This window comes from Prosopis cineraria, unplaced genomic scaffold, assembly GCF_029017545.1.
Source record: "Prosopis cineraria cultivar Desert tree isolate PC_DT_omini unplaced genomic scaffold, ASM2901754v1 PC7, whole genome shotgun sequence".
Taxonomy (NCBI): domain Eukaryota; kingdom Viridiplantae; phylum Streptophyta; class Magnoliopsida; order Fabales; family Fabaceae; genus Prosopis; species Prosopis cineraria.
This window is the reverse complement of record NW_026555338.1, coordinates 4,969,134-4,996,036: the sequence shown is the minus strand read 5'-3', so window position 1 is coordinate 4,996,036 and position 26,903 is coordinate 4,969,134. Positions and strand designations below refer to the sequence as shown.

The window sequence follows — 26,903 nt, the reverse complement described above, 5'->3', positions numbered from 1 at the left end:
AAATGTCAATCTACTTCAACGTGTTTTGGTGTGAGATATGCTTATGGCAACCTTGCTATTGGAATAAAGCTTAATAGGTAGTTCCATACCAATTCGTAGTTCCTTGAGAAGTATTTGCAACCCCAAGCCCTCCAAGTTACTAAGTTGCCCCAAACAAAGGTACAATACCAAGATGTGGACCTTTTAGTAAATATTTCAACATTGGATTGTTCACCTCTTTTGGAGAACAATCCTTTTCTTAGGGTTTCTTTTAGATACCTCAAGATTCTATACGCAACTTGTAGATGAATTTTCTTTGGTGAGTGCATATGTTGACTTACAAAGCTCACAACAAAGGCGATATTCGGTCATGTGTGTGACAAGTATATCAATATTCCCACCAAGCTTTGATATCTCTCCTTGTTAACTAGTTGACCTTCCTCCTTCTCTTCCTCCTCTATTCTCTTCTCCCTTTTGCTTCTTTTTTACTACAATATCAGTGTCAATTGGCTTGCAATCAAGCATTCTAGTTTCTGTTAAGATATCAATGTCACATTCCATGAATTTTTGTGAGTTTTTGAATTAGAGAACTTGTGTATATTATTCACAGATGCCCCAACTTATGTACAGATTACAAGAGAAACTATAAAGGAAATAAAATCAAATCAAGAATAAAATATTAACTCCCATGATCTCATCTAATCGTATCCCTATATTTAAGGAATAAATCTCTCTAATAAAATACATTAAATATTAATTTTACTATTCTCACACCCCCCTTCAAGTTGGATCATAGATACTAATTATGTCCAACTTACTCAAGCAACCTTCGAAAGCGTGTTTATGCAACCGCTTAGTCAACATGTCTGCTGCTTGAAGATTTGTTGGTAGGAAGGTTAGGCAAATGATTCCATCTTCCACCTTCTCTCTGATGAAGTGTCTGTCTATCTCCACATGCTTAGACCTCTCATGTTGGATGAGATTCAAGGCCATGCTAATGGCAGCCTTATTATCACAACACAATTTTAGTGTTAGGTCAAGTTGGACATGGATTTCCTCCAATACCCTCTTCAACCAGAGTTCTTCCATTATGCCTTGAGCAAGTTCCCTTAATTTAGATTTAGCACTACTTTTGCTAACAACTCTTTGCTTATGATTCTTCTAGGTAACAAGATTTCTCCATACAAATGATCAATAACTAGTAGTCGATCTTCTATCTGGGTGATGTCCATCCTAATCTGCATTTGTATATAATTCTATAGTTCTTCGATCATGCTTGTGGAACAACAAACCTCTTCTGGGGATACCCTTTAGATACCTTAAGATCCTACATGCTACTTCTATGTGTTTTTCCTTCGGTTCACACATATACTAACTTGCTACATTCACAGCAAATGCTATGTCAAGTCTTGTGTGTGAGAAGTAGATAAGTTTCCTAACAAGCCTTTGATATCTCTCTTCAACTAGCTTTTCTTTTTCCTTATCCTCCTCTTCCTCCATGCTGTTATCTTCTTCCTCAAAATTGCCCTCTTGGATTTTTGCTTCTTTTTTGGAAAAACAATAGGGGTTCCAATAGGTTTACACCCTAACATACTTGTTTCTTTTAAGAGATCAAGTACATACTTTCTTTAAGATGCATAAATACCTTGCTTTGATTTGGCAAACTTTATGCCTAAGAAATACTTCATATGTCTAAGGTCCTTGACCTTGAATTCCCTTCCTAGAGCAGCTTTAACTCTTGTTATTTCTTCACTGTGATCATCAAAATAATTATGTTATCAACATATACAATGAGGATACACCTCTTACCTCTACTTTGACAAACATGGTATGGTTTGATAGTCCCTGTTGGTAGCCTTGTAATTTTAAGACCTTTGAGAATCTATCGAACCAAGCCCGCGGGGACTGCTTCAGACTATATGAAGATTTCTTTAACTTGCATACCTGGTCAACCCTTCCCTCATTGAAGCCCGAGGGCAAAGTCATATAAACTTCTTTCAATTCTTCATTCAAGAAGGCATTTTTGATGTCTAGTTGGTGTAATGGCCACTCAAGAATGGCTGCTATAGATAGCAGTACCTAAATAGTATTCAATTTTGCCACTGGTGTGAAAGTTTCTTGGTAACTAATACCATATGTTTGTGTGAACCCTGTACCCACGAATCGGGCCTTCAACTTATCAAGACTCCTGTCAGACTTATATTTTAGGGTAAAAACTCATTTACAACTTGCTTGCTTCTTGTTCCTTGGCTTCTGCACAATCTCCCAAGTCCCGTTTTCTTCTAATGCTTTCATTTCTTCTAGGATGGCCTCTCTCCATCCCCTTGTTTTAAGGGCCTTGTGGATGTTATTAAGAACACTAACATCATCTATATTAGCAATAAATGCCTGGTAACCAGGAGACAAGGCTTTATATGACAAGTATTTTTGAATGGGATGTTGTGTACAAGATTGAGGTTTCTTCTTGAGGGCAATTGGCAATTCCAAATCATCGTCTGTGGTCTTCTACATATCAAGGTTTTCATCAATACTCTCACCTTCCTCTCCAAGACTTTCTTTCCTAGAATCTCCTACTGGTTCTAATTTTGGTATTGCTTTAGGTATGAGGTCCTTTATATCTTGTTTCATCTTCCATGTGTAAGTTTTGATCTCTTTACCCTTAGTACTTGCATCCTTATCTCCCCTTGAACTTGCATTTTCTTTTGCTTCTGGCATAAAAGATACAAGTATAGGCTCAGGAGAAATATCAAGAGAAGTATGGTTATGGTGGTTAAGAGAGTCAATAGGAGAATACTCACAGTCAAGAGTCAACCAAAATTCACTCTAATGCTCCCCCTGAATTGAAGGAGATGGGTAAAAGGACTTATGTTCAGAGAAAGTGATATCATAGCTTTGGGACCTTCGTAGGAGGCTGTCATTCTTGAATGGCTTGAACCTTTGCTAGGTCTATTATAAGTTTTCCATCCTTGATCTTTATGTCCAGGGTAGTCCACCTCTTGCTTGGAAAATGAGCACTTCTATACCTTAATGTATAGCTCATTGTCAAAAAGTACCTGGAAGACTTTTTTTAGATGTTGTGCATGCTCCTCAAGGGTAGTGCTATACACCACGGTGCCTTTGCCAGGATGCCTTTGAAAGGTTGAAGTAGGTGTTTGCTCAAGAACCTATTTTGTCCTTGCCAACTACACTAAACCTTGAGGTGCACATGGATGCCTCATATTTTGTCATAGGGGTTGGGTTGATGCAAGAAGGACACCCCATCGCTTGCAAGGGCAGAAAATTGAGTGAAATAGAGGGGCACTACATAGTCTAAGAGAAAGAAATGATCACCATTCACTGCCTACGAACTTGGCGTCATTACTTGCTTAGAAGTAAGTTCACTATAATGTTTGACAATATTGTTACGAGCTACTTCTATACACAGAAGAAACTCAGTCCAAAGCAAGTTTGATGGCAAGACTTTCTTGCCAAGTTTGATTATAGATTAAAGTATAAGCTAGGAAAAATGAATGTGGTGGGTAATGCATTAAAGAGAAAGGCCAAGTTAGCTAGCCTCACAACAAGGATGCCCTAAAATGGCTTTTGTAGCATAATTACGGAAGGTATGTTTCAAGACTCTACTATAGGTGACTTAGTCAAGCTTGCTAATGATGGCAAGACTTGAAGGTTCTAAGTGAATGATGGAGTACTCTACACCATTGGGAATTGAGTCTATATGTCGAAATGGGGCAACCTTTGAAGATAACTGCTCAAGGAATGTCATGATTCAAAGTTGGTTGAGCATCTAGGTATGGCCCAAACACTTGTCCTTGTACAAAATTACTTTTATTGGCTACATATGCAAGATGATGTTGAAGCATATGTGAAGTTATGTCTAGTATGTCGGCAGGATAAATTATAACAACAACATCCCATTGGCTTACTCGAACCTATACTAGTGGCTGAAAGACTAAGGGAGAGTGTTTCAATGAACTTTCTTTTTGCTCTTCCTAAATCTGAAGGATATGGAAGCATAATGGCAGTGGTTGATCAATTCAGCAAATATGTATACCGAATCCTGCAGATTGCAAGGTTGGCGAAGTAGTGCGCTTATTCTTCAAGCATGTTGTGAAATTGTGGGGGATTCCACAAAGCATTGTCAATAACTAAGATCCTCGATTCATTGGAAAGTTTTGGAGGGAACTCTTCAAGTTCTTCGGGACAGACTTGAGGTTTTCAACAAGCTTTCATCCCCAAAGTAACGGGCAGGCAGAGTGAATTACTACTTTGCTTAAGCTCTACTTTCAACACTATGTGGGCGCTTGTCAACGAGATTGGACTAAATTGCTTGATGTGGTTCATTTCTCTTATATCTTGCGACAGAGCGAGTCAACTGGTTAGGGTCCATTCAAGATAGTTACTAGACAATAGCCTCTAACCCCCAATGCCCTTGCCACTCCATATCAATTCAAATCATTATGCAAGGTGCGCAAAGGCTTGGTAAGGAGTATGAAGGCCCTTTTACCATCATCAAACATGTGGGAAAGGTTGCATACCAAGTACAACATCTGTTGATATCCTAATATCCTTACAATTAATATCAATTATATAGTGTAAATATATATTTATTTAGTCAGGGTGATTATTTCCTTTTTTCCTTCCTTGTATCTCGGCCTATCCCTCTTTTTAAGGCCAGATTTGTGTCTTCATACCTGTATATATTCCCTTGAAAGGGTCCAGTGGAAATATAATAAGAATTTCTTCTCAAATATCTTCATGGTATCAGAGCCATATGATTCGTCTTCTCAAATATCTTCATGGTATCAAAGCAAGTTGCAGTCAACGATGCTGCTGGCAACAAAGGATTCTGCCGCAAATAAGTCCACACGAGTCGTCTCTTCTGGGCTTGAGACTTCCGCGATTCTGATCGTACCAGAGAAGCTGAATGGCGAGAACTATTGTGAGTGGGCACAGTCAATGACACTCGCTCTAGAAGGTCGTGCCAAACTGGGCTTCATCTCAGGTGAATCTCCTACTCCTCCAACGTTCGACGTCAAGGCTTGGAAGAAGTGGAAATCTGAAAATGCTCTTGTCTCTTCATGGCTCATAAATGCTATGATCCCAACCATCAAAAAGAGCTTCATGTTTCTTTCTACCGCCCAAGCTATTTGGGAGGCTGTTCGTGAAGCCTACTGTGATGGTGAAAATGTCTCTCAGGTATTTGAGATAAAATAGAAACTTTCACTTTTTATCCAGAATGGTCGAAGTTTTGGTGAGTATTATCTCGAAAAAAACTCTCTTTGGGAAGAACTGGACTTAATGAGTGATGATACATGGTGCTGCCCTACTGGCGCTGCCAAATCCCAGAAAAAATTAGAAAAGGAGTGTCTATTTGAATTACTTGTAGGTTCGGATGCTGTGTTTGATGATGCTAGAGGCCGAATTTTGAGCACAGAGCCTCTTCCATCTGTCCGAGAAGCATTTGCTATATTAAGAAGGGAAGAATCCCGGAGAAAAGTCATGTTGAAAGGAGATTCTACAGCACAATCTACATTGCCTGAATCATCTTCCGCACTTGCTGTACGTTCAAATGAGCAAAAGAATAATAAGGGACGTCCTACTTGCGATCATTGCAGCAAGGTAGGACACACTAAAGATACTTGCTGGGACTTACATGGCAAACCCCATGATTGGAAACCTCGGAAAAACAGAGGTCGTGGATATATAGCTGAAGCTGCCAAGGAACCCAACATGTCTTCACAAGATGATCCTCTCAACAAGATTTTGGAGATGCTTGTTGCCATGAAAAGCGACAAACAACCAATTGCAACTACGGTTAAACGAGGTAATTTCTCTCAAGCACTATCTACCGTCAAAGGTAAGTGCTCAAGGAACTGTTGGATTATAGATTCAGGTGCATCTAACCATATGACTGATAATATTACACTCTTTACGACATACGTCTCGTGCAAGAAAAAACTTGCTGTTACAATTGCTGATGATTCTAGTTGTTTGGTGGCTAGTATTGGCGACGTTCGTATTTCTACTACCTTAACTTTACATAATGTTCTTCACGTTCCCAAGTTAAAGTGTAGTTTACTATCTGTTAGCCAATTGGCAAAATACACACGTTGCCATGTTAACTTTTTTGCAAATCATTGCTTATTTCAAGATCTGTTGACGGGGATGATGATTGGCAGTGTTAGAGAGTTTGATGGGCTTTACTACCTGGATGAAAGTGATGTTAAGAGTATTGGAACTTGTAATAAAGTATCCCTCCCTAGGTCTAGTGAGTTGGAGTTATGGCACAAACGGTTAGGTCATCCTAATCTTCATTATATGTCTCAATTGTTTACTTCAATTTGCTCTAATAAAGACTCATCTATCTTTTATTGTGACTCTTGTGAACATGCTAAACATCACCGCTCATCCTTTCCTAGCCTTCAATATCATGCATCTCATCCCTTTACTACAATCCATAGTGATGTGTGGGGTCCCTTTAGGACTCCAAATCGAACTCAAACTAGATGGTTTATAACCTTTATTGATGATCACACTTGTGTAACTTGGGTTTTTCTTGTGAAAGATAAAACAGAAGTTTATCAAACTTTTGTTACTTTTTACAGAATGGTTCAAACACAATTTCACACAAATATTCAAATCCTTCATAGTGACAATGGCACTGAATATTTCAACAAAAATTTCTCCACTTTCTTTAAAGACCATGGAATCATTCATAAAAGTACTTGCCCTCATAGTACTCAACAAAATGGGATTGTGGAAAGAAAAAATTGTCATATTCTTGACATAGCTAGAGCCCTAATGCTTAGCAGCAATATGCCCAAATATCACTAGGATGATGCTATCCTCACTGCCACTTACCTTATAAATCGTCTACCAAGTAGAACGCTATCTTATAAAACTCCGTTACAGCTTCTTTGTGCCACTTATAACCTACCCTATCTCACAAATAACCTTCCCTTACGTGTGTTTGGTTGTACTTCCTATGTCCACCTACATCATAGTAACAAACTTGACCCCCGAGCTGTTAGGTGTGTCTTCCTCGATTGCTCTGCCTCTCAAAAAGGGTATAAATGCTTTGATTCTACTACAAAACGTCTGTATATTACTTGTGATGTTACCTTTCACGAAGAAGTCCCCTATTACCATGAGTCTTCAATTCAGGGGGAGAGTTGGAGTGAATTTCAGCCCACAAATGAACCTGAACCTGACTTGTTGTCTGTGGAACTTGCCCCCCAAGATACTAATACCCCCCAAGATACTAATAGTGAGGGTGGGGAAATGCCAAATGAAACAGAAAAGTCTAACCGAGGGGTAGAGACTGCCAGGAAATTTGACAAATTGTATACACGAAGACACAAGACAGGTATTGTGCCCGAAAGCCCTAGCACTCACCAAGAGTCAGAACTAGCAGCAGGTCCAATAGAGAAACAAGGTGTTAGTTATAGCAATGAACAAGGAAAAGAAATAGAAGACCTGGATCTCCCTATTGCAGTCAAAAAGAGGCCTAGAGCTTGCACACGAGATCCCATAGAAAAATTCGTTTCCTATCAGACACTTTCCTCAAAATATTGTGCATTTGTTGCCCACCTTGATAGTATCAAGGTACCAAATAACATTGATGAAGCTCTAGTCATGCCTGAATGGAGGAAAGCACTTCTAGAAGAAATGGAGGCCCTTGAGCGAAATAACACCTGGGTAGTAGTTGATCTCCTTAAAGGAAAAAGGCCTGTTGGTTGTAAATGGGTCTTCACTCTTAAATATCTAGTTAATGGATGCTTGGAAAAATATAAGGCTAGACTTCTTGCAAAAGGCTTCTCACAAGTATATGGGATGGATTACACAGAAACATTTGCACCAGTAGCAAAGGTGAATACTATTAGAGTTCTACTGTCATTAGCTGTAAATCATGACTGGCTATTATATCAGTTAGATGTTTAAAATGCATTGTTGAATGGTGAAGTCAAGGAAGAGGTATATATGAAAATGCCTCCAGGGTTTCCAGGGAAGAAATCAAACCAAGTGTGCCTACTGAAGAAGTCACTGTATGGATTAAAACAATCACCTCGAGCATGGTTTGAACGTTTTACCAAGGTGTTGAAGAGGCAAGGGTTCTCTCAGGGACAGAGTGATCATATTATGTTCTACAAACACAGAAAGGAAAAAATGACAGTTCTAGCTGTCTATGTTAATGATATTGTTCTCACTGGAGATGATACAGCTGAAATTGACCACATTAAAACTGCATTAGCCTAAGAATTCCAGATAAAGGATCTCGGAGAAATGAAATACTTCCTCGGGATGGAAGTAGCCCGATCAAAGAAGGGGATTTACATCTCTCAAAGGAAGTATGTTCTAGATCTCTTAAAGGAGACAGGTATGTTGGGATGCAGACTAAGTGAGACTCCCATCAGAGTAGATAAGATCAGTGAAGATGAAGATCTTGGGAAGACGGTTGATAAGGGAAGATATCAACGTATGGTAGGAAAGTTGATATATCTTTCTCACACCAGGCCAGACATTGCATTTGTTGTAAGTGTGATTAGTCAACACTCACATGTTCACCTGGTCATGGACTATGATTTAAAAAATCTGATAAAAGAAATGTGGAGTTGTTTACAGATGCTGATTGGGCAGGTGATCAAGATGACCGAAAGTCTACTTCAGGTTACTGCACATTTGCGTGGGGCAATCTTGTAACCTGGAGAAGTAAAAAGCAAAGTGTTGTTGCAAGGAGTAGTGTTGAGGTAGAATTCAGAGCAATTGCTCTTGGAATTTGTGAGGGAATTTGGCTCAAACGAGTCTTGGAGGAGTTAAAGCAGAGCATGAATCTACCAATTAAACTATATTCAGAAAATATGGCAGCCATTAACATATCTCATAATCCTGTTCAACATGATAGAACCAAGCATGTTGAAATTGATCGGCACTTTATCAGAGAAAAAATTGATGATGGTGTTATTCGATTGTCCTATATCCCATCTAGAGAACAAACTGCCGATATTCTTACAAAAGGATTAGCTCGAGACAAGTTTAAACATTTTGTTGGCAAGCTGGACATGATCAACATCTATGATCCAACTTAAGGGGGAGTGTTGATATCCTAATATCCTTACAATTAATATCAATTATATAGTGTAAATATATATTTATTTAGTCAGGGTGATTATTTCCTTTTTTCCTTCCTTGTATCTCGGCCTATCCCTCTTTTTAAGGCCAGATTTGTGTCTTCATACCCATATATATTCCCTTGAAAGGGTCCAGTGGAAATGTAATAAGAATTTCTCCTCAAATATTTTCAACTTCCTCCCAAAATTAAGATTCATCCTATCATTCATGTTAGTTTCTTGAAGAAATAATATGAGAATGAAGAAGTTCCACCTCAAAGTATCTCCAAGAGAGCACCCACAATAATCTTCACCGAGTATGATAAGAAAATAGAGGAAATCTTTGTTGATAGGGTGATTCGAAAAAGAGGAGTTTTGAACTACACTGAGTACTTAGGTGGAAAGGACAAGCAGACTCTGAAGTAAGTTGGGAATGGGAAGATCTCCTGTGATAATTCGCCAACCATATTTGATGCTACAAGGAGGTGATGAGAATGTTGCAAAATTAAGTGGAGGAGAATGTCACATTCCGTGAATTTTCAAGAGGTCAGGATGGTCTAGAATGTTCCAAAATCCTTCAGAAGATTGTTGATTAACCTTGAGAAGGTTAGAGTATGCAAGACAACTCTAGTATAAGTATTTTAAGATAGATTCTAGGGAAGTCCTTGTAAATATCTAGATATTTGTTGTAAAATATCTTATAGAAAATTTTAGAGAATTAATGACAACTGAACGATTGAATTAATCTCCACCATCTATTAAAGAGGTGGTAGTATTCTAGATACAAGAGGAGATCTATAAATACCTTCACCCTTCTCATTTGTAAGCATTTTTGAGTTCTCTTACATTCCTCAAGCTCTGTCATTCATCTTTTGCTCTCAAGACTTCCATCCCTCAACTTTGCTAAAGCATCTTCCTACTAACAAGTTAGACTTATTTAGCATCTTCCAATGAAGAGTGTCCAAGTGCCACATGTCAAATGACTAACCATGTGACATCAAGGATATATTTCCTGTGTGAGATGCATATTAACTCCTAATAATCAGATAAGAATATTCACAATAATAGTTCATCATGATAGAACAAGACATGTTGAAGTGGATAGATATTTTATCGAGAAGATTGAAAATGGTGTAGTATGCTTGATATACGTTTCAATTGATGTCACCAAGAGAGAACTTTGATGAATGCATAAGCAAGTTGGACATGATTAATATTTGTGATCCAACTTGAGGGGGAGGGCAGGACTAGTGACTAGGATATGAGTGTATAGCTTTTTTGAGCATTCATTAGTATTTATTCTCTGTTTTTTCTCCTTTCTGTGTTTTTGTTTGAGTGTATTGTGAGATTGAAATAAAATAAGAGTATATTTCCCTCAAATTCCACGTATGAACATGTATGATCTTGCTTAAGTTTTCGCTGTGGTAATTATTTGTTCAGCGATGATGATGAATTTTATGATCGGGCAAAGAAAAAGCCTATGCGCCAGAAGGCTGATGGCAGCCAATCAATTGAGACTGCTGATACTCTTCTTGACAAAAGGGAGGCAATCATCAAGAAAATGTGCGAGAAGAAAGAGATGTTATTAATAGAAAAAAATGAAATGCCTTCAGAAAGTGTCATGCAGGATGAAGTTGATGATGCACTTGATGCATACATGTCGGGGCTTTCGTCTCAACTTGGTTAGTGTTGTTAATTACATATATTATGTTTACCGAGTTTTATGTTAGTTCGGAGTAGTTTTCTTCCATACATCTCAACTTTTTTAGTGTTACTAATGTGATTACATGTTAACCTAGCAAATTCTGGTGTTTATTTTTTGCACATTTCCTGTATCATAGCGGACAACATGGTTAAAAAATTGGGGATACACGGATGATTGAGATTTGCTTAGCATACTCTTTGTTTTCTTTGTTGAAGATTTCCGTTTTGCTTTCAGTATATGATAAAAGTGTTCGACTAGAGAAGGATTTGTCAACACTCCAGTCTGAGCTTGATAGGATTTGCTACCTGTTGAAGATTGCTGACCCATCAGGAGAAGCAGCCAAGAAGAGGGAGCTGAAAGCAAAGGAACGCAAGCCTAACCAAGCTGAGGAAGCTGTCTCTATCATTAAGAAGAAGCAAGCTATGGAGTCCCAAAGAAGCAGCGAGACTTGTGCAAAAGAAGATAAGGAGAAAATGCCTGCAGAAACCCAGAAAAATGTTGAGCCTTCTGGTAAAGCAGATGCAACAATAAGCGTAGACAAGTCAAAAGGCAGCTCTGCCAAAATGGATGACGAGAATGTCATGTATTCTGCTCCAAAGCCTCAATGGCTGGGAGCTGTTGGAGATGGGGTTACTACTGACACCCAACAAAATGCAGATGCGTTGGATCTGCACCAGACGGATGATGAGTCTGAACCATTTATTGACTACAAGAACAGGAACAAAATTTTGGGCGCCGGTGGTGATGCAAAGGCAATTGTGGAATCTAATATTGAGTCTGCTGCTCCCGGTTTGATTTTAAGAAAACGAAAGCAAGTTGAGAAATCTGAAACAAATGATCAAGATGCCTCCCAGCAACTGTCATCTTCCTCCATGGGTCCGGAATTTGGCGCTGAGGATGCTGTGGCACTATTGTTAAAGCATAAAAGGGGATATTATGCTAGTGACAAGGAGAGAGGAAATGAACACCAAGGTACCTCGGACACAAATAATGATTCTAAGAGAGTTCTTGGACCCGAGAAACCATCGTTTTTGAGAGACGATACAGATTATGATACATGGGTCCCTCCTAAAGGTGAGTCTCAGGTTCGACATGCTTACTATGCGTGAGTTGCAACTTTTCTTTGGAATAATCGCATAATTTATTATTTTGTGCAGGGCAATCAGGTGATGGGCGAACATCCTTGAATGATAAATATGGCTACTGAACTGTCCGGGGCCATAATTAATGGTGGGCTTCTTGCGCCTAATTTTTTTTTTCCAAGTTGGAGGAAGCATTAGGGCGGAACCTGATGAACGTTTGTGAACATCAATACGAAGGGTCGACTACTTCGGTGATCCTCCTCACTGGCCTAAGGTTGAGAAGAAAAGCATTGCAGTGATGTCTTAAACAGACAAGGCAGGAGTGCAGAATTATGGGTCATGGCTGATAGATGCCTCTCATGTACATGGCATGAGTGCTGTAACGGGTTTGAGGAGAGACACTAGGTTCCAATGTTAAAACTAGCCAGGCAATTCTACCAAAGAAAGAAGATAAGTAATTCAATGCAGTTCCTTGTGCTTGCATCTTGAAAAAGGGTGATAAGGGTGTTGTCTTCTTATATTTGTAAAATGTCTTATTGAAACCTTTGGTTGAGATGATAGTAGCTCAAAGGAAATTGGGATGCCAAACTAAATCTTTATGTGTTGCGAATTTGTATTGTTCTTGTAATGTGAAATTTTAAGGTATAATTATGAATGAACAAGAACAATAAATTTTAAAAAAGTGAAGGGTGTTCTGGTTTTGGTTAAAATGCAATTTTAGTTCTTTAACCTTATACAAATATTTATTTTAGTCTCTTAATTTTATAATATGCCTTCAGTTTCTTAACACTATTACCATTAATTTCATTAACAAAAAATTTTTAGATTGAACTTTTAAATATCAACAAAAATATTTTTTAAACATTGATATATTAAGTTTAATTTTTTTAAAAAAATAAGAGTGAAGGTTCATTTTTGCTTCAAATTTATCATTTAAGGTTTGTGGATCTTTGAAACTCAGTTGGGTTTTTTTTTTTTTCTCTCAAGTGTTTTAAACAATAAGTTCCGTACCAGTGCTGTTCATAAGTTATTTGTCAATCATTTTGTTGACTTTTTATTGCATGGGATGTCATATAAGGTTACTTTTGTTTTTGAATTAGTCACTTAGGACCACTTTTGTCCTAAACTTGCTTTTTTTATTTTTAAAAAAATATTTTTTACATTATAAAATTACATATCGTTTTTCTAAAAATAAATCATAATGTTCAAAAAGAATTATTAACATAAAAAAGTAATCATTTAAAACTAAAAGGATAAAAATATATTTTATAAAAATATAAAATATATTTAAGAAACTAAAAGGATTAAATTAAAATTTTATATAAAATTAGATGATTAATTGTATACTTTCTTTTATTTTTATACCTTTAGAATGTAAAGGAGATGGAATTGGGTGCAGGAAATGAATTGTTATGAAGAGAAAATAATTGGGAACGAAAGTACAGTGAATTGTGAATTTAAGAAATGTAAAAGGGAAATTTAAGAAATGAAAATGGATAATGATAGTTGGAGGTTGAATGACAGAATAAGGACAGAATTAGGGCTAACTTTGTCTCTAACAAGTAAATAAAATAGAGGGAAAATTACATCTAGGTCCTTTAGAAGGAAAATACTTACTTTTCACACCAATACAATCTAATAATGCTTTGAAAGCCAAAAAGCTTTATATGCAATTAATTTTGTAAATCAAAAAACTAAAGGGGGAGTCAAATTTAGGGCCCTCAGAAGTAAGAAATTTGCAAATAATGCCTAATAGAATATGAAATTATTTTGAGGGACCAAAAGGCCTCATTTACAATAATATTTTTTCAGTGAAACGACCAATTTGTCCATCTCATAACCAACTGCTAAAGGACAATGTTACTCATCGTAAGTGTACGGGTCATAGCAAGTAATAAAGTAAGAGTAAAATATCATTCTCTTGGAGATTTGTTTAAAAATAGTGATCAAACAAAAGATTAAGCAAATTGAGTCAAAACATAATTAGGTGGAGGTTAATTTAGCAAACTAAATTGACACTAATAAATAAAGAAAAGCAATTAATTCACACACTTCAAACTCAAATTGGGACCTATGATTATTTATCTCCCTTACATTTCATAACACCAAAATTACCTCCTTTCATAAATACTTTTAATGAAAATAAGTGCTAACCTAAGGTTTTAAAAATACTCTAACAAGCTCTCTTAAGTTATGAACAAGTGTTTCGTTAAATTAACTTCCTAATGCATTGTCACAATTAATAAAACTCCATTTTAAACACCATTCCTAATGTGACTATACAAGGCTGGCAAATATATCTCTATCTTACTAACAAAATCATCTATTCAATATGTAAATTTCAAATTTTTGCACTATTTTACTCAAGTTCTACACTCAATCTAGCCCTCTCAAGCATCAATTAAGCGAACCTAACATCTAAATGGCAGCTAATCATTTAGAAGCATTAAGGAAAGAATAAAAAAAACACATATATATTATTAATTACAAAAAGAGATGACTTAATGTTAATCCATACAAAGGTTCAAAATAATCCTAAAGCAAAGAATTTACCTACTCATAAACATCAAAAAGCTACAAATACACAAGATATTTACAGCCATGACAAGATTACAAGAAGATAAATGGAGAAGAAACAAAGGAACCGAAGAAATGGAGCTTCAAATCTCTTCAAAGTTTCAACTCTTGGACTCAACTCATCTAAATCTCAAACCCTAGTACAACAAAGCTCTCAAAGTATCATTAAGTGTGTAGAATACCTTCTAAGTCGAGCTCTCTGCATATAAGTGTCCTACCCAACTAATTTTAAATTAATAAAACACAACATTTTTCTAACAGTGGTGAAAGTCGCAAACGAAAGTCACAACTTTGGGACAACTTTGGCAGTTTTACACTATTTTTACAGCTAATAAAAATTATTCACTTTGCACTTAATTTCTTCTTCCAAAAGCCTTCCAAAAATATCAAAGAAACTTCAGAAATGCTTCTAATTAAGTCTTCAACTAAAATAACACAAAATTAGCTCAAAAGTATTAAATTAAAACCAAGAATGTAAACTCAAAGAAAAATATACATTTTCTTAATTTGGACAAAGAAAAAACATATACAATTGAGCCAAAATAGATTAAAATCTAAGGAAAATGTGATTAAATGATATGAAATTCTAGAGGTTAACAAACAACTTTCTTCTTCTTCCCCCCTCTTCCTTCTCTCTCTTCCTCTTTCGACATCGATGCAATAAGCAAATTCATCTTCCTCCCTATCATACTTCTCTATTCCCTCTCTTCTTCTTCCTTCTTCTTCCTTCTTTCTCTTCCTTCTCAAGTTTGCATTTGAAGCATTTTCTCTCAACAAGTATGAGTGGGCAATCTACTTTTATCCAGATGGCTATGGAGAGAACGATCAGGTGTTCGGTTGACTACATCCCTCTCATGCCAACTAGCTTCTTGGAATAATCCGCTGTAGTGTGGAAGAATGGATCAAGTGGTGTGTTGATTTTGGCATAAAAGCTAATGTAATTATTGCATATTGCGAACCCGTCACCGCTTAGGAACAGCTTTATTTTATTAGAAGAGGACACAAAAAGAGCTCCAGCCATATCAGTTTTATTCAGTCATAATGTACATGTTCATGTTCATTTAATGAAAACAAATTGTTTTTTTTTAGACTTTTTGTTGTTTCTAATATAGATTTTTCTACAACAGATATATATGTTCTGGTGTAGATGTTATTTATGAAATTTATATTGTTATTTATGGAGTTTACATTGTGCAAACTTTGCAATTAACTTGTGCAGATATTTACATGTATCATATAGGCAGACCTTGTTTGTAAATATATGAACCTTTTGATGTTATTTATAGATGTTTTATTGTGAATTAGTTAAGTATAGTTCTCAATGAATTAGATTATAGGAAGGATGGCTTCTACATCTCATTGTGCAATAGCATTTCCTAGAACTTTAACTTTTGATCTTTTGATAGTCAAAAGATTGGATTATGTTTTGTGAAAATATGAACATTATCTTATTGATATTGGATATTTAGTTGTGAATTCAGTTGTAAATTATCCATATATGATATATTTGTTCCTAAAAATTCAATGAAAACATATTGTTAATATATAAGGAGCTTGTGCAGATGTTTATGTGTGCCATATAAAAGGACCTTGTGTTGTTAATATGTGAAACTTGTCATGTTATTTGAAAATATTCAACTTGATCAGACGGACCATGTGAAATATATGGGTAGTATATTGTTAATCAATGGACCCTATTATGTTATAGATGGACTTTTTGTTGTTCATAAACTTAGGAAACTTTTGTAAATGTTCAACTTAACAACACGGACCATGTGAAATAGATGGACATTGTGTTGTTAGCAAATGGATGCTTTCATGTTATATGCAGATTTTCTATTATTTATAAACTTGAGAAACATTTTCAAATGTTCAGCTTAATCACACAAACCATATGAAATAGATGGATATTATGTTGTTAATAAATTAATCTTGTCATATTATATACATACTTTCTGTTGTTCATAAACATGAGAAACTTTTTGGTAAGCCTAGCTAATTGATAAACTGAACATGTATGAACTTTTAGCTGGGAATATATGAACATTATATTATGCATAGTGGATATTATGTTATACATTGTTTGCCTAACTTATACATTTTGTTAAGCCTAATCTATTGATCAAGTAGACACGCATGAATTTTTATTTGAGAATATATGAACATTATGTTGTACATAGTGGATATTGTGTTGTACGTCATCTACCTAACTTGTACATTTTGTAAAGTCTAGCCTACTAACAAACTGGATGCGTATGGACTTTTAATTGAGAATATATGAAGATTGTATTGTGCATAGTAGATATGGTATTATATATTGTTTTTCAAACTTAATACTTTTTGTTAAGCCTAGCCTACTAACAAACTAGACACGTATGGACTTTCAATTGAAAATATATGAACATTATGTGGTGCATAGTAGATATTATATTATACATTATTTGCCTAACTTGTACATTTTGTTAAGCCTAACTTACTAGAAATTAGACATGTATGGACATTCAGTTGAGAATATATAAACATTGTGTTATGCATAGTGGATATTGTATTATACATTGTTCGCTTAACTTGTAGATTCTGTTAAGCCTAACCTACTAACAAACTACACACGTATGAACTTTCAATTAAGAATATATGAACATAGTGTTGTGCATAGTTGATATTGTGTTGTGCATTGTTTGCCTAACTTGTACATTTTGTTAAGCCTAGCCTACTAATAAACTGAACACGCGTGCATTTTTAGTTGAGAATATATGAACATTGTGTTGTACATAGTGGATATTGTGTTGTACGTCATCTACCTAACTTATACATTTTGTAAAGTCTAGCCTACTAACAAACTGGATGCGCATGGACTTTTAATTGAGAATATATGAAGATTGTATTGTGTATAGTAGATATGGTATTATATATTGTTTTTCAAACTTAATACTTTTTGTTAAGCCTAGCCTACTAACAAACTAGACACACATGGACTTTCAATTGAGAATATATGAACATTGTGTGGTGCATAGTAGATATTATATTATACATTATTTGTCTAACTTGTACATTTTGTTAAGCCTAACTTACTGGAAATTAGACATGCATGGACATTCAGTTGAGAATATATAAACAATGTGTTATGCATAGTAGATATTGTATTATACATTGTTCGCTTAACTTGTAGATTCTGTTAAGCCTAACCTGCTAACAAACTAAACATGCATGGACTTTTAGTTAAGAATATATGAAGATTGTGTTGTGCATAATAGATATTGTGTGATACATTGTTAGCCTAAATTGTACATTGTATTGAGTCTACTAATAAACTAAACACGCATGAACTTTCAGTTGAAAACATATAAATATTGTGTTGTGCATAGTAGACATTATATTATACATTGTCGTGCAGGTTGTATCTTCAAATCATAAGGGAAAAATTGTGCTTTTAGTCTCAAGAAAAATTATAACAAGAACCCTTGGGCTTGTAGTGCAATATCAAAAATTTTTAGGCCTAAAGTGTAATAACCTGTCTTTTTAAGGCCTTTAGTGTGTTTCTCCCAAAACTAAACTACCTCTATCTAAAAAATACAACCCATTAGAATCTATACTGCCTTTTTCTTTGTTTTCTATGAGAAATTATAATTTTAAATCTCTACACTTTTCTCATATTTTCCTATAGGTTCTTACATTTTTTTTTAGTATTCTAGGTTCTTTCACTTTTACTTTTTTGTGTTCTAGATCCTTCTAAGATCCCTACACTTTGTTCATGAAGGGACTTAGAACACTAAAAAAAAAGATATGGACTTAGAACGCACAAAAAAGGTATGGGGACTTATAGCAAAATGTGAATTAAGTGTAGAAACCTAAAGTTATTTTTTTTTATTTTTTTCTCAAACTCACAAATATTTTCATCTTTAACCTTTGTCATCTTCTTGTGACATTATCATACTCTTATAATCTTCAACCTTCTTTATCTTCATTAGATTAAGCAAAGATTAATATGGTTGTGGACACTACTATTATGTACCTTTCTCGTTCACTTTTTTCCAATATAATTCCCCTTCCTCCAACTGGCTAGCTTGTTTCCTTCTCTCTCTCTCTCTATCTCTCCATGCTTTAGAGAGGCTTGGATGGATGAGATTAAAGAAAAAACAATAGTAAAGATGAAGGCCTTGGGGGATTACGATCACAAGTAGAAAAATGGATTCTTGTCGGGTGATGGTGACCAAAGGAAGAAAGTGTCTATAAAGAAAGGGTCTGCTAGTGGCAGTGGCCAGTAAAAGGAGTGGCATGTGATGTTGCTAGGTGGAAGACTGCTTAGCAGAGCCTAGTGATGTGAAGTTGTACCATAGGAGGCATAAGGTGTGTGAGTATCATGCCAAGGCTCAAGAAGTGATCACGTACGACATTTGACAACATTTTTGTCAACAATGTAGCAAGTTTAGGGAGGTTTCTAAATTTGGTTAATTTATGCTTAGGAATATCTTTGAATTCAACGATTCTTGTTTTCACTTATTTGTTTATCATGATTTAGAAAGATGCATGATCTAGTTGATGAAGGTTAAAGATGATGATAATTAGGTAATTTCCCTTTACAATGATGATCTAGCTACATCAATGGATGGAATAAGAAGAAGCGTTGCTTCCTACTAAGGAAACATAGTTCCCATCTTTGGAGACATATCAACAAACTGGGGAATACCATCTCTATAATGCTCTCCCTAAAATTGTCATTCAACCTTCCACTCTCTCTATCAAACTAATTAAAAAACCATTTTCATTGAAGGGTTAGGATCCCAACATAAATCTTTTAAAAATCATTTCTTAAAATGTTTAAGTCATGCAAAACAATACAACAGAAGCACTTTATTTATGTATGTGAAAGTCAACCAAGAAAGGCATTTCACACAACTGAATTTAGGCAAAATAGAGTCTGTGCATCATAGCTTGTGCCATATGTGCTCTATAATGCTCATGCTCACGCTCTATGTCATGTATCATGGCATGTTGACATGTGCACCATGGCGTACACATTAGATTCTGCTATCAAATAACAGTTTCTGATGCAAACATTGAAAGTGTGCCATTTTTACATTCGATGTTCGATTGGGGTGGTTCAAGAGCCCACATGAAGCTTATTTTAAAATCTAACTAATGACATTGATCTCATTCAAATCCCATACTCCATTTAAAATTTAGATACCCAAGTGCATTTCGACTATTTTAAGTCAAAATTCACCACTTGAGCATTACTATTTGAAATCGCATGTCATTAGCTAATTCTAGGGCCTTGACCATATTTAAATGGACAAATTACATCTAATTGAACAATTGAATATGCTATATAATACATATACACACTTTTGGCTATTCAATTGCCCATTTCACATAAACTTGAGCATATCCACTTTTTTTTTATTTCAAACACATAAGTGGCCAAACTTTTGTATCTTATCATACATTCATCTTTCCCACATAACCTCAAACAAAATTCTAGCCCATAGCATCAAATTTCATCACATAAACACACAAACACTCAATTGGGCTAGAACTCAAAATTTCACACATTTCACAAGCTCATGTGCTATAATGTAACTCCTATGGCAATTTATATATAATACATAACTTATATAATACTAGTTCATTACATCAATTTTTACAATGAGATTTTCAAAGAAATCTCTAGTCTTGCCTGAAATCCTTTCCCTTCGTACTACTATTACCAGAATCTAAAAATATAAATAACCATGGGTGAGATCAAAATCTTAGTAACCAATATAGCTCATTAAATGTCCATTAACACATGTAATCACATATAAGTAAACAAAACCAAAGTAATAGTTTATAAATATCAATAGTAACACAACTTTCTTTTTTGGACATTTCACACAATCACAATTGCAATCACTAGCACTAGCATGATCATCTAGCCACTAATCCTCCAAAGCTCCTCGACATAAAACCATAGCTTCCATTGGATCAATTGCATACTGACCCAAGCACACCTTTAGTGGTAGAAACACCATGCCAAAGGTATTCTATCCCATCTCTAAACTATGATTTCCCTCATCTCACATATTTGTGATAGAGGTATCATTGACTTCTAACTACATCCTCTCAGGCACTAAGGACTTGCCAGATTGCCCGAATGTCCTATAGTAATAATCCTAATATAATGTTGTACCGGATGTCCCATTGTTCCAGCCCAAATATAATGATGCACTGGATGTCTCATGATGCCTGCCTGACCATATGAATTTATTCACTTACATCTCCACACACACATATTTATATACCTTGGGTGAATTTCCACCTCCTATGATTATGCTTTCACACACAAATCACTATTCTTTCATACTTTACAATACTATATATATATACACACACACATTTATATGTTACTTGAAAACTAACATTTCCTTCAACAAACCTTTCAGAATATACTTTTTATGCTAAAACTAATTATATTGCAAAACAATGCACTAAAAGCTTACAAACAATTTGCTTATCTTATTAACCAAAAGTGTCCATTATAGCAATTAAGTACCTAAATGCTATTATTTCTCTTATCTATGTTTATTTACACATACCATGACCAATTATCACTTACTTCAAGCATTAACATGCTTATTCTCAACCTTTTACCCATTCTCTTCTATCTGATTCAACTAATTTGAGTCCACAGCTTCAAAGTTTTATCTTTTCGACTCAAATTAGTCACAAAATTCTAATATAACCTCAAAGAGCTTTTTTTATTACTATAGGGTAAGAAATTAACTCCTTAAAACTTTTAAATTCAATTTCTCAGTAGTTTAAACTAAGAAAAGAATCAGAGGTTAAGGAAATACAAGAGTTACTCAATAAGTAACAGGTAGAAAATGTCATCCTTACTCTCAATATTGCTTGCCCTAGCAGAGATCTTCTTCTTCTCTATACTTAAGCTTCTTTTTCCTCTTTCTTCTTATGTTTCCACAAGCTGAGCCACAAACTTAAACCTAAAATTCTGTGCCATGAATAGTGGCACATCCTACATTAGCCACAGCATGTGGCAAAATGAGGAAACTCCTTATCGTGCTTACATGCTCTATATCACAATGCTGTTCCTCCACTCCCAATTGTTCATATAACATCCTAAAAAGTTCAAAATAACATTCTATCATCCAAAATTCTAATTTCAAATTAAATTACTAATTCACCCCTTAATTAGCATTAATGCAAGAATCAGGAATACATGATGTTACAATCTCCCTTGCTGGAAAATATACTCTAAGGGATGGTTTTAAAATCTGTTTCTAGAAAGACAACTGGGTTAGAGACTTGGGTCAACTTTTGCTGCTTGCATTTATGCCTATTGATGTAACTAAACTCGGGAGACCTCTAGTGGACTTTATAACTCCTACGAGTTGGTGGGATTGGACTCAATTTCAACATCTTTTACTCTTGGAAATTCAACAGCAAATTGAAAATATGAACCCTCCAAGTCACTCTTGAGGCGAAACCAAATTTATTTGGAATAAAGCTTCAAATGGATCATGCACAATCAAATCTGCCTATGAACTACTAATGGAGGATGAATGGAATGACATTGATCATCATTGGGAACTAGCATGGAGATGGCCCGGAGCATAGAGAGTTAGAAGTTTTCTTTGGCTAGTCTTGCATAATAGGCTCCTCACAAATAAAGAGAGAGAGCAGAGGCATATGACCTAGGATGATAAATGTAAAGCGACTGAAGACATCAACCATATCCTCAGGCAATGTGACTTTGTTTGGGAGAGTTGGAAACTCATAGTAGCCAACAATCATTTAATTGATTTCTTCTCGATTGACATCAATCAATGGTTAGAAGATAATCTCCATCCAAAAGCCAAACCACTGATCTGGAGGATTACTTTTGGACTCATTTATTGCAATCTTTAGAATTGTAAAAACAAAAGAATTTTATGTTATGAGTCTTTTAATGCTTATAGTATTGTTAATAAAGTCATTGCTTTACATAGTCATACAGTTAAAGTATTTAACTTTTAGCATCAATTTATTAACTCTGATATAGGTTGATTAGTTTTAGCTTTTCTTTAATTTCCTCTTGTTTCTACAACCCTAGTTGTACAGTTTCCTTTGAATGAATTTTCCTTTTCACTTAACCAAAAAGAAAAAGATTGAGGATGAAAATTATCATGAGGTTGCAAAAAATGAAGAAAAGGGGTAGTACAGATTCAGATGGGTTCTATTTTTCAAACAAGGGTAGTTCACTTTTTTAAGTTTCAAAATTAATTGCACATGACGAGAACATTATCAGATTGTATTAAGCTTGATGAACAATTATTTTCCTTTCTAAGAAGCCTAGATGCAATTCTCTAAATAAAATAAAGGATAAAGTGACAAATTCAACCACCAATTATTTTTTTAGAAGTATTGAGTAACCTATAATATCATATGATGCAAAATAAAATCTTAACTATAAAAAATAGCACATTTAGTATCCACCATTAATTTCACTCAATGGATGTTATGTGAGACCATAAATGACAAGTGGCAGTGCAAATTTAATCACTAACTATTTTTCAAGGAGCACTAGGTAGCTTTCCCATCAATTTTGACCAAACACCATTTATTTTTAGACTTATGAGACCTATAACACATCAATCTTTCTAATCTTCTTGCCTTCATTCTTAATCTCAACTCAAAAAGAAAATGTTCAAAGAGTTCTTATCTAAAGACATTAATGAGGACAATACGAATGAAGTAGAAGCTTGGTTTTATCATGTGTGGGAGAAGCTTAATTTAGCTTAATTTAGACACGAATTATTTCTTCTACTTAGTTGAGGTCGTCTTTGTAAATGTTTTTATACAAGAATTCTTTGAACTTCATTTTCTCTAGCTGAAACTGAAAATAAAAGCAAGAAGATTAGAGAGATTGATGTATTATGGGTCTCATAAGTCTGAACATAAATGATGTATTGGTCAAAATTGATATAAATGTGTTGGATGGTCTATCTTTTATGTTGTATGTATGTCAAAAGTGTGTGTGTGTCAAAGTTCCACATTGACTAAAAGAAGGAATCTCCTAGTGTATATATACTAAGGAATGAAGTGGACTAATAAAATGGACTTGGAGGAGAAATGGCCTCTCGCACATGAGACAGGCCAACTCAAGGCAATCGCAGTTGAAATCAGCCAATTCACCCCCTTGTGTGAGTTCAAGAGGCGTTCCTTTTACCGGGTTATTTTTACAAAAATAATTAAATAAATAATTATTTTTAGCTTACTCGAAAACCTCTGATTTTACTGTTTTGAATTTGAACTTGAAGCCTTAGCAGTTTTTCAGCATTAAACTTTATCTAAAAACTAATTTTGTGAGTTAATGTTTTGTCTGCCAACATCTTTAGATAAATTAGTTTTGTTAAGTTAATATTTTAAATGTTTTGTCTGCCAACATTTCCAGACAGAGACTTAACTGAGATTTACGTCTGTGTAACCCCCAGACAAGTGCTTAAACGTGATTTATGAAAGTGTAACCAAAGCTTTAATCCGGTGATTATGAGCCAATGTTCATGTCTCCTTCCTTAGGCTATATATAGTCATAGGTGTGGATAGAACATGGTACCAACCTCTAGAGTTTTTGAGGCAATTCTCTCCTCCCTCTGCCTTTTGTTCATCTGTTCGTCTGTGTTTTCTTTTAGTCTCTATTGTTTTGTTTCCTTGCTCTGCCGTAAGAAGTGCTTGTTTAATTCTAAGGAACTGCCGATCTATTGTCTTGGTGTGCTGAAATAGTTCTTAAGGATAGTGTCCTTTCGGGCACGACTCAAGCAGTTTGAAGTTTGCTATTCATATCTGTCGTCGGTGCCGCCAACAATCTTAAGAACTATTCAACCCAATGGCGACCAATAGTGCTGAGAATGTCACTCCCGAAGGTGTGCCCAGTGGTTCGGCTGGAGGTCAGTACATCCCTACCGTTATTGCCGTCCCTCTACGGAGGCCATTCCCAAACATATCAAAGGTAGAAGTCATTGACGACAGGAACTTTAAACAATGGCAGGAATGAGTCTTTACCGTTCTTGACATGTATGATGTGGTCGCTACTCTTGCTCAATCTAAGCCTCCTACTAATATTGATCAGGCCTAAAGAGTTGCATGGACTCATGAAAACAAGGTATCCTGACATACTATCATTAATACTTTATCTAATGATTTGTTCGATGTCTACTGTGTCTACAAGAAAGCTTGTAAGATATAGGAATCCTTGGTGACAAAGTAAACTACTGAGGATGCTGGCAAACAAAAGTTTATTGTGGGAAACTACTACAAATGGGAGATGATCAAGAATAATGATGTGAAGGAGCAAATCAACGAATATCATAAGCTGCTGGAGGAGCTTTGTGCTGAAAGTATCAACCTTCCAGACAAGTTCGTTGCTGGGATCCTGATTTAGAAGCTACTAAAATATTGGTCTAATTACAAACAGCAACTGAAACACAAACAAAAGCAGCTGTCCTTGACTGACTTGATCACTCACATCATCATCAAAGACACCAATCACAAGGCAATACATGCAGCCCGAACTAAAGAAATGACATCCAAAGCCAACCTGGTGGAGACAAAGCCTCACAACAAGAGGTATGATACTAAACCTAAAGACAAGAAGAATAGGAAATCTGATTACAAACCCAATGCTTCTAACCCCTCTTTTAAGAAGAAAGGAGACTGTTTTATTTATGGTAAACCAGGACACTATGCAGCATAGTGTAGGAAGAGAGCAAACCATGATAAGCCTCGAAAGCCCAATGTAAATTAGGTACAATGAGATGGTGACAGTGATGATGACATCGTTGCTGCAGTGGTATCATAAGCTCTCTTGATTTCTGATGCGAAGAAATGGGTGGTAGACTCTGGGGCTACCAGGCACATATGTACTAGCCAAGAGATGTTTACCTCCTATAATCCTGTAAAGGAAGGGGAAGACCATGTTTACCTTGTTGATTCTCGAACTACCAAAGTTCAAGGAAAAGGGAAAGTGGTCTTAAAGCTCACATTAGGAAAGACTTTGGCTCTAAATGATGTTCTAAATGTGCCTGAAGTTAGAGCAAAATTAGTGTCAGTTGCTCTTTTAGGGAAAGTTGGGGTTAAAGTATCATTTGAATCTGACAAGATTGTAATGACAAAAAATAATGTGTTTGTAGGCAAAGGATATTGTAATTAGGGACTGTTTGTTTTGAATATTGATGAAAAGAATAAGACTGAATCTTCTGAGTATATGCCTGTTTATATGGTTGATTCCTTTAATCTGTGGCATGCTAGACTAGGTCACACTAGTAAAGGTTATATAAAAAGGATGCGACAACTTGGACTACTTTCTGAAATTAAAAACAATGATTTTGGAAAATGTGAAGTATGTGCAGAAACTAAACAAAGTAAAAAACCTCATTTTTCTAGTTAAAGAGAATTTAAATTACTATCTTTAATTCACACAAATTAAGGTGATTTAAAACAAACCATGACTAGAGGTGGTAAAAAATATTATATCACTTTTATTGATGATTTTTCAAGATATAATAAGGTATACTTATTAAGAAACAAAGATGAGGCTTTTGAAAAATTTCTTTTATATAAACCAAAGGTTGAGAATCAGTTAAACAAAATAATTAAAAGGGTTAGATCTGATAGAGGTGGAGAATATGTTTTGTTGAATGATTTTTATGAAAAAGAAGGAATTATACATGAAATAACACCTCCTTATTCCCTCGAGTCTAATGGTGTTGCAGAAAGAAAAAATAGAACATTAAAAGAAATGATGAATGCTTTGCTTGTGAGTTCTTCTACACCTAATAACTTGTGGGGTGAAGCTATTTTATCTGCATGTTTTTTACAAAATAGGATACCTCATAAAAAAATAAAGAAAACACCTTATGAGTTATATAAAGGGTTTACCCTAAATTTAAAATATTTGAAAGTATGGGGGTGTCTTGCAAAAGTTTTATTACCTGACCCTAAAAAGAGAAAAATTGGTTCTAAAACTTTTAATTGTATGTTTATTGGGTATGCTGAACAAAGTGCAGCATATCATTTTTTGGTTTTAAAAAGTGATATTTTAGACTAAAACACAATTGTAGAGACTAAGGATGCTGAATTTTTTGAACATATTTTTCCCTTGAAAATTAAGCATGTTTCTAAACCTGTTGAGAATTCAGAGTTTGAATAAAATTTAAATGAGAATTTAGTTTTAAGGAGAAGTAAAAGGCAAAGGAAAGAAACAAGTTTTAGAGATGATTTTTACACTTATTTAGTACAAAATAAACCGTTAAATTTTTATGAAGCTATTTCTTCTCCTGATGCCAAATTTTAGAAAGAAGCAATAGAAATAGAAATTGATTTTTTAAGAAAAAATAAAACTTGGGTTTTAGCATATTTGCCCCAAGTAGCTAAGGCTATTGGGTGTAAATGGATTTTTAAGAAAAAAATATTTTCCAG

The 26,903-nt window shown here is 35.1% G+C and overlaps 1 protein-coding gene across 1 annotated transcript in view; it reads left to right on the top strand.

The window, feature by feature from the left end:
- LOC129315063 (uncharacterized) overlaps positions 1 to 12,583 on the top strand; it is a 62,499-nt gene extending 49,916 nt beyond the window's left edge. Inside the window, exons 10-12 of the mRNA XM_054958577.1 lie at positions 10,527 to 10,768; positions 11,026 to 11,865; positions 11,949 to 12,583. Of these exons, the coding sequence (XP_054814552.1) occupies positions 10,527 to 10,768; positions 11,026 to 11,865; positions 11,949 to 11,998 (1,132 nt within the window). The 3' untranslated portion in view covers positions 11,999 to 12,583. The remainder of the gene's footprint in view (positions 1 to 10,526; positions 10,769 to 11,025; positions 11,866 to 11,948) is intronic.
- Positions 12,584 to 26,903: the final 14,320 nt, after the last annotated feature.